This window comes from Mastomys coucha, unplaced genomic scaffold (genome assembly GCF_008632895.1).
Source record: "Mastomys coucha isolate ucsf_1 unplaced genomic scaffold, UCSF_Mcou_1 pScaffold21, whole genome shotgun sequence".
Taxonomy (NCBI): domain Eukaryota; kingdom Metazoa; phylum Chordata; class Mammalia; order Rodentia; family Muridae; genus Mastomys; species Mastomys coucha.
This window is the reverse complement of record NW_022196904.1, coordinates 76,343,643-76,351,514: the sequence shown is the minus strand read 5'-3', so window position 1 is coordinate 76,351,514 and position 7,872 is coordinate 76,343,643. Positions and strand designations below refer to the sequence as shown.

Here is a 7,872-nt window from a genome sequence, read left to right as displayed (position 1 = left end):
ATCAGTCAAATTAATCCATCATATAAATAAACTGAAAAAAATCAATGATCATCTCATTAGATGCTGGAAAAGACTTTGAGAAATTCAACACCTGTTCATCTTAAATGCATTAGAGGAATCAATCAGGGATACACAGCATATACCTAATCATAGTCAAAGCAATATACAGCAAGCCAATAGCCAATATCAAAATAAATGGAAAGAAACTTGAAGCAATTCCACTAAAATTAGGGACAAGACAAGGCTGTCCACTCTTTCCCTGTCTTTTGAATATAGTAATTAAAGTTATAGTCAGAACAGTAAGACAAACAAAGGAGATTAAGGAGGTAAAAATTGGAAAGGAAGAAGTCAAAGTATTGGAATTTGTAGATGATATGACAGTAAATATAAGTGACCCCCAAAATTCTACCCTAGAATTCCGACAGTTGAAAAACACTTTCAGTAAAGTGGCTGGACCAGGACAGCCAGGGCTATACAGAGAAACCCTGTCTTGAAAAACAAACAAACAAACAAACAAAAAACTCAACAACAAAAAAAATCATAAAAACAAAAAACAAAAACAAAAAAATAAAAACAAAAACAAAAAAAAATTAACTCAAACAAATTAGTAGCCCTCCTTTATATAAATGATAAATGAGCAGAGAAAGAAATAAGGGAAACAACAGTCTTTACAATAGCCAGAAATAATACAAAACATTTTGATGTAACTGTAACCAAGTATATGAAAGATCTGTATGAAAATAACTTCAAGTCAATGAAGAAAGGAATTGAGGAAGATATCAGAAGATAGAGAGTACTCCAATGATCATGGATAGGTAGGATTAACATAATGAAAATGTCCCTCTTACCAAAAGAAATCTACAGGTTCAATGCAATCCCTATCAAATCTCAAATACAAGTTTTTAGACACCTTGAAACAGCAATTCTCAACTTCATATAACAAAAATACCCAGGATAGCCAAAACAATTCTGAACAGTAGAAGAACTTCAGGAGGAATCACCATCCCTGACCTCAAGCTATACTGTGTTACCTCCAGCTTCAGCTAAGCCATTGGACACACTGCCAGCCTCCGCCTTGAAGCCACTATCCCACCTGGGAAGCTAAACAAAGGCTCTCTGCAGACTGTCATCTCTCCCCAGAAGTAGCTGCCTGGAAGTCCACCACTGAGATATGAACCCATCTCCTGAAGGCTTGCTAGTTCCTGGGACTTTGGTGCCTGACCGATACTGCAGTGTTTATGTTATGCAAACATCAAGGAACCTAGAGATTTGCTTTCAATTCCTTATCACTATAAAAACCCTGCCCCCACCCCCAAGTTGAACCTTGAATGCTTTTTTTGAATCTACAATCTCTGGCCCAATGCTTCCCCCTCTACATCGAGGACAGGTTCTCAGGGCACTGTCTGACGGCTGCCTGCTTGTGGCCCCTGGTTTCCTGGAGAAATCATATTTAAAGTGGCTCAGACTTCCACATTTAAAATATCCTTTATTTTCCTGCTTTTGTGCTAGGATCTCTTGAACTGTAGTTTAGTGAAAAAGTGGGCAGCCTTGTCTAGTCCCTTATTTTAGTGGGATTGCTTCAAGTTTCTCTGCATTCAGTTTGATGATGGCTACAAGGATGCAAGGAATTATTTCAATCTTCTTGTATCTGTAGAGGCCTTATTTGTGACCAATTATATGGTCAGTTTTGGAGAAGGTACCATGAGGTACTGAGAAGAAGGTATATCCTTTTGTTTTAGGATAAAATGTTTTATAGATATCTGTTAAATCCACTTGTTTCATAACTTCTGTTAGTCTTACTATGTCTTTGTTTAGTTTCTGTTTCCATGATTTGTCCATTGCAGAGAGTGGGGTGTTGAAGTTTCCCACTATTATTGTGTGTGGTGCAATGTGTGCTTTGAGCATCAGTAAGTTTCTTTTATAAATGTAGATGTCCTTGCATTTGGAGCATAGAGGTTCAGAATTGACAGTTCATCTTGGCAGACTTTACCTTTGATGAGTATGAAGTGTCCCTCCTCATCTTTTTTGACTACTTTAGGTTTAAAGTCAATTTTATTCAATATTAGAATGACTACTCCAGCTTGTTTCTTCGGATCATTTGCTTGGAAAATCATTTTCCAGACTTTTCTTCTGAGGTAGTGTCTATCTTTGTCACTGAAATGTGTTTCCTGTATGCAACATAATATTGGGTCCTGTTTACTTACCCAGTTTGATAGACTATGTCTTTTTATTGGGGAATTGGGCCTCCCAATACTTATGTAGAAGATTGCAACATGGTCTTCATGTGGGTTCTGAAAAACTGGAGTGGGGGGTGGGTTATCCCAAAAGCTGATGCCTTATGTATAAGGGATATGTTCTTCAACCTGGGCTGCCTCGTCTACCCTCAGTGAGAGATACCATCTAGCCTTGCAGAGTCTTAAAATCCCAGGATGGCAATACTCAGGTGGATTCCCACATGCTCAGAAGAAAAGCAGAGGGAAACAATAAGGACTGTGAGAGGGTGTGACTGGGAGAAGTACAATGAGCAGGATATAAAGTGAGTAAGTAAAAAAATAAAATAAAAAAATAAAAATATTGTTAATATAATGAACATTATTTAACATAAATGTAACAATTATATCTATTTACTGATGACAATGTCACCTTTTTCTCTAATGACTCTCTAACAGTGTCCTTTAATTTAAATCCATTATGTTTTTTCAGTAAGTTTTTTTAAGAGATCATTGATTAGGTAAGTCATAATCACAGTGTGCAGAAAACATTTCATCATATAGTTTGTTCACTGTGCTTTTAAGAGTGTATGTGTTTTCAGTTATGTTGTCAATTACGATTTAAGTTGCATTTCTTTCTTATATGACATTAATCTTGAAGAGAAGTAAAGTTAAATATCTGGATAAATATAGTTTTTCACTCTCTCTCACTATATACATACATACAGAGATACAAATATACATATATTCATGGAATATGATTCCTTCTGTATCCATAGTCTAAAGGCACACATGTAGTATAATTCACACACACATTTGCATGTATGTATATATATTTATATATATGTATGCATGTATATGTGTATATATATGACATATCTATCGATTTATTTATCTGTTGACCTACCTACTATGGTATGTACATACACATACATGCATATACATATACATTATGTATAATATATAGTGTGTATATTTATATAATATATGTAAGTACAAATTATATATGTATATCATATAGGCATACACACACACACACACATATATATGTATATATAGATGTATATTCTGAGCTTTTTGGTGTTAGATATATATAAAAACACAGTCCTTCCCTTACCTAAATGAGAAGCAACCTAAAAACTGGTTTAAAGATTTACTGAATTCTTTGCTTAGAAATATATAAATTAGATTCTATCTATGAAATAAATTTGCTAGTATCATCCTAAAAATTAATGATAATTTCTTAAAGAAAAAGGAATATACAGGGAGAGAGACCTATAGTAGAAATTATGTCCTCTACAGATTCTTAAATATATGATCTTGCTGTTTGAAAATGCTTGTGTCCCCAAATTATATCCAGTACACTATATATCATAGCATGATTTCATTACTTTCTCAGAAAGATATATTACATAAGATAATTCATACTTGGGTATGTGCATGTTTGTAATTCTAGACAGGAGGAAATGAAGTTCAAGGCTATCTTTGGCTACATAGCAAGTTTGAGGATGATATGTTCTACATGACACTTTGTTTCAAAACACTTGACAAAGTAAGTACTATTTTATATTACTCTCCAAAGCTCAGATGCAAAATCTTATGGTCAGTGTGAGAGTTAATTTGCCACAAACAAATGACCAGCCTATGACATTAACAGCTGTATAACCCAAATTCTTAAGGGTATCATGCCAGTATGTACTTCTTCAATTATTTTTCTTTTCTTCACAAACCAACAACTCCCTCTCCTCAAAATTGCTGGTTTATCTGCTGCAAAGGTAAACTTAAAGAAATTCCATGGACACCATTTTAATTTTAATATTTATTGCCATCAAAATTAGTGATTTAAGGCTTATACAACAGTAACTGCTACCATAGAATCTATCAAAAGAATTGAAGCTGTCTTTATATGTGTGATAAAGCTTTAATTTATTCCTGTTCAAAAATAAACTATGTTTAACATATAGATGCTTGAACATGCACTGGAATTTAGATTAGGCAAGGAGGTTCACTCAACATAACAGGCAAGTCTGAAATATCATCTTTTTTTTCTAAGTTTGACCTGAATTATTGAATGCCATGAATTTATGAAGACATATGAATAAGTTATGATCAGTAAGGAGTCAGTATTGCACATCAAGCCTGGACAAACCCAAGTTTCTTTTTATGAGTTTTTATAATACGAGTTTTGTGAAAACCCTTTCTAATTTAGACAGCATTGCCAACATGCCATAGTTTATATGTCTTCACAGTTCAATCTACATTGAGCATTGCACATTGCCCATAGGCAGGAAGAGAAAGTGTTCCAAGGATAAAAAAAAATATATATGTGTAACTAAATATACCGGTGGATATTTGGTGCTAGATGTTCTGGTATACTTGTCTGTTATTGAATCACATAAAAACCAAATAATAACAGGATTTATTGTTATCATGTAATATACAAAAGCATAAGGCAAGGTGCTATTTTCAGTAATGTGTGTTATGTGATAGCGTTAATAGTTATGTACCAAAGTAAATTGATAAACTGTATGAATATCTTCTTTACTAAGGTAGTAGATTTTCCCTCTGATTCATGAATATTAAATAATGAGAGGTCATACACTGATTGGATCACATGAACAGGGAACTTAAATCTAGTAACTCACCATGATATCAAACAGTGCAAAAATAATATTAGTGATTCTAAACTGAAATCTGAATAAATACTGAAGCTCTGCTTTTGTAGAAAGCAAAGCAGGGTATCACTTCATGATTTCAACATTTTTTTGTCTGAAATCAAAGTGAGTCCCAGGAGAGAAGTCTTGTGCTTCTGTGTTTGGTACAAGATACAAAGCTCTTTGGTGCCTAAGCATAAACTTGAAAAAGCACAGTAGGGGGCTATGCTTTCAGTTTTCATTACTATGCCATAGCACTAAATTGAACAAATTGGCGATCAAACAATCGTATTAAATCATTGTGTCAAAGGTTGGCTAAGGGGCAGCAGATTTTGCTAGACAGAAGACAAGATACAAAAATAAGAAGGTAGATGCTACATCCACATGGGCAAAAGACCTGTGAGCATATAGATTAGGAACACCACAGGGAGGCATGAGAGTCAGTAGTGAAGCAACAGACATCAAGTACCCGTACTGATACAAAGTTTTGTGCTACAGTTTCAACCTCCCAGTGTTTGCCTGGAGCCTATCCGAATTAAAGCTACTCCACTTATGCACAACGTAGAAAATGGAGTCTGAGTTTCAATGAATTTTTAATTTTGTTCAATCTTGAGTCTGTTCAACCGAAAACAATTTAAAGAGGGCTGTGGCTATCAGCTTCAGTGTAAGTGAGTTCAGCTCCTCGTTAGAGAGTTCTTGAATTTCCCATAAAAATCAACAGTGTGCGTCTAACAGCATTCTTTTAATTTACCCATCAAAATGTGAATCACCACATCAAATATTCTTCAGGGTCCCTTTGGCTTGCAGATTAACCATGTCATTTTGCCACATTTTCTGAATTCTCATTTCAAATAATCATAAATAGCAAACCCTTGATATTCTTTGGCATGGCACAGCCGTTTGATTCAGCTGAGTCTCTAAGTCTTAGAAATTGCACTTGTTCCTCTTTAGAGTCCCCAGTAGTCTCCTAAGGCTTCAGCTGAAAGATTCTTTATTGTATTCAAATTTTGTCCCATATGAGTTGTTCCGGTTACTCAAATTATGAAGAGTCTTGGAAATAGAACTGGGTCCACAGCAAAAAACTCCAACTGTTTTCCTGGAAAGAGAAGAGAAGTGGAAAATCAGGTGCAAAATTAGGCAGAATAAAACAAGCAGCCTACTGTATGAACATGGGTTTAAGGTATATGCAAAGTTAATTTCTTGCTGCTTTACATTTTAAAACAATTTTCCAATTATGATACTCATAGCTGAATTCAGAAAAAATGTAACTATGGGCATAAATTGGCTGCTAGAAATTATGCAGTGTGTTTTGTATTATCCCCACATGCCACTGGTAACCATACTAAGAGAGAGAGTGAACAGACGCCAACTCTTTAATTGGCATTTTATAAATATTGTCCTAAGATTTTCACGTTGAGTTTCATGAGAGATGGGGAGAGAGAGGGAGAGAGAGAGAAGGAGAGAGAGAGTCACAGAGACAGATACAGAGAGACAAACACAAAGAGAATGATTACCAATTGGAAATCAACATTTTTATGCACCTGGAAAAAAACATAAACACGCATCTATATATACATTTTAGTTTAGGCACTGCTGTGTTCAGGAGAAACAACAAATGGGCTTTGATTATTATGTAATGTAGAACTTCCTTCAGTAAAAAAAAAAATGTATCTTTAACAAATAGGAAGAATAAAATCCAAGAATTAAATATTTAGAATTGATTTTCCTCCAAGGTTTATTAATATACACTGACTTCCTTTTGGAATAAAAAATGTTTAATTCTTCTTATCCTAATGAAAACAAATGAAGTATGCTCTCCTTACCTCAGCATAATTGGGACCAGAAGATAAAAACCAGATTTTATATAAAATCATGCAACCAGGTAAAATATTTTTATATTTTTCACTTCAAAAGTTAAAGGAGGGGCTGGTGAGATGGCTCAGCAGGTAAGAGCACCAACTGCTCTTCTGAAGGTCCTGAGTTCAAATCCAGAAACCACATAGTGGCTCACAACCATCATAATGAGATCTGACACCTTCTTCTGGTGTATCTGAAGATAGCTACAGTGTACTTATTTATAATAATAAATAAATCTTTAAAAAAAAGTTACAGGAGAACCATGAACACAGAACATTTCTTTGCAGTCATGATGGTAAAATGGGGATACTCTCTTCTATTAGAGAAGAAAGAAAGGGCTTTAGGTGCACCTCAGTGTAAATGCTGTTTCCTAGCATGGGTGAAGTCTTGACTTTGATCTTCAACCCTGCAATTATGACAGACCTACTATTATATGTATTTCACCCACACACCCACACATACATTAATGGAAACGTTAATTGTTGTTAGTGTACACAGGGGATCATGCATCTCCGAGAAGCCACAGGATGACAAATAAAAAGCTGGGAATGAAGCATGTGCAGCTTTTCCTGAGATGTTGTTCAGGGATGTCCGAGAGACTACTAAACAATGGATGTTATTGTCATTCTCCTTGGCTCCCGACCAGAATCTGATAGGGATACACTATACACTTTGGTCACAGGACATAGAGAAGTCATGTGTTCCTGATGAGGAAGCTTCCACCTACATAATTCTATGTAGGCTGTTGGACATATTATCAAGAGTTTAACCCAGCTGTGAACACTGAGAGCTACAAAAAAGAATCAGTGGGCACATGGGTGCTAGCGGCAAAAATATTATGTGAACCAAACTGCTTTCTGATTAAGTTTCAGACCCACTTCACAGGAGAAATGCATGCCTTTGTATTGTACATCTGGGTAAGAAGACATGGCAGGGAAGCTAGCAGGCTCTAGGGGTGAACTCACTACAATTAGTCTGCTAAATGGAGATAGTACTAATCTGTCCACTAAGTTGATATCTTTATACCCATAATTTGTTCAGATCTGAAAACTCAGCAGAAAATGGTGCAATAGGTGGTAGTTAATAGCTGGGTCCTCTGGTAGTACTATGTCCAATTTCCAGATGAACCGCCAAACTGATTTCCAGAGTGG

At 35.4% G+C, this 7,872-nt stretch overlaps 1 protein-coding gene across 9 annotated transcripts in view; it reads right to left on the bottom strand.

Annotated features, from left to right (window-relative positions):
• Positions 1 to 5,208: 5,208 nt before the first annotated feature.
• The window catches only part of Nox4 (NADPH oxidase 4), a 178,832-nt gene continuing 176,168 nt past the window's right edge, over positions 5,209 to 7,872 (bottom strand). For all 9 annotated transcript variants that reach the window (XM_031387254.1, XM_031387255.1, XM_031387253.1 and 6 more), the window contains one exon: positions 5,209 to 5,960. In XM_031387254.1, the coding sequence (XP_031243114.1) occupies positions 5,840 to 5,960 (121 nt within the window). In that variant the 3' untranslated portion in view covers positions 5,209 to 5,839. The remainder of the gene's footprint in view (positions 5,961 to 7,872) is intronic.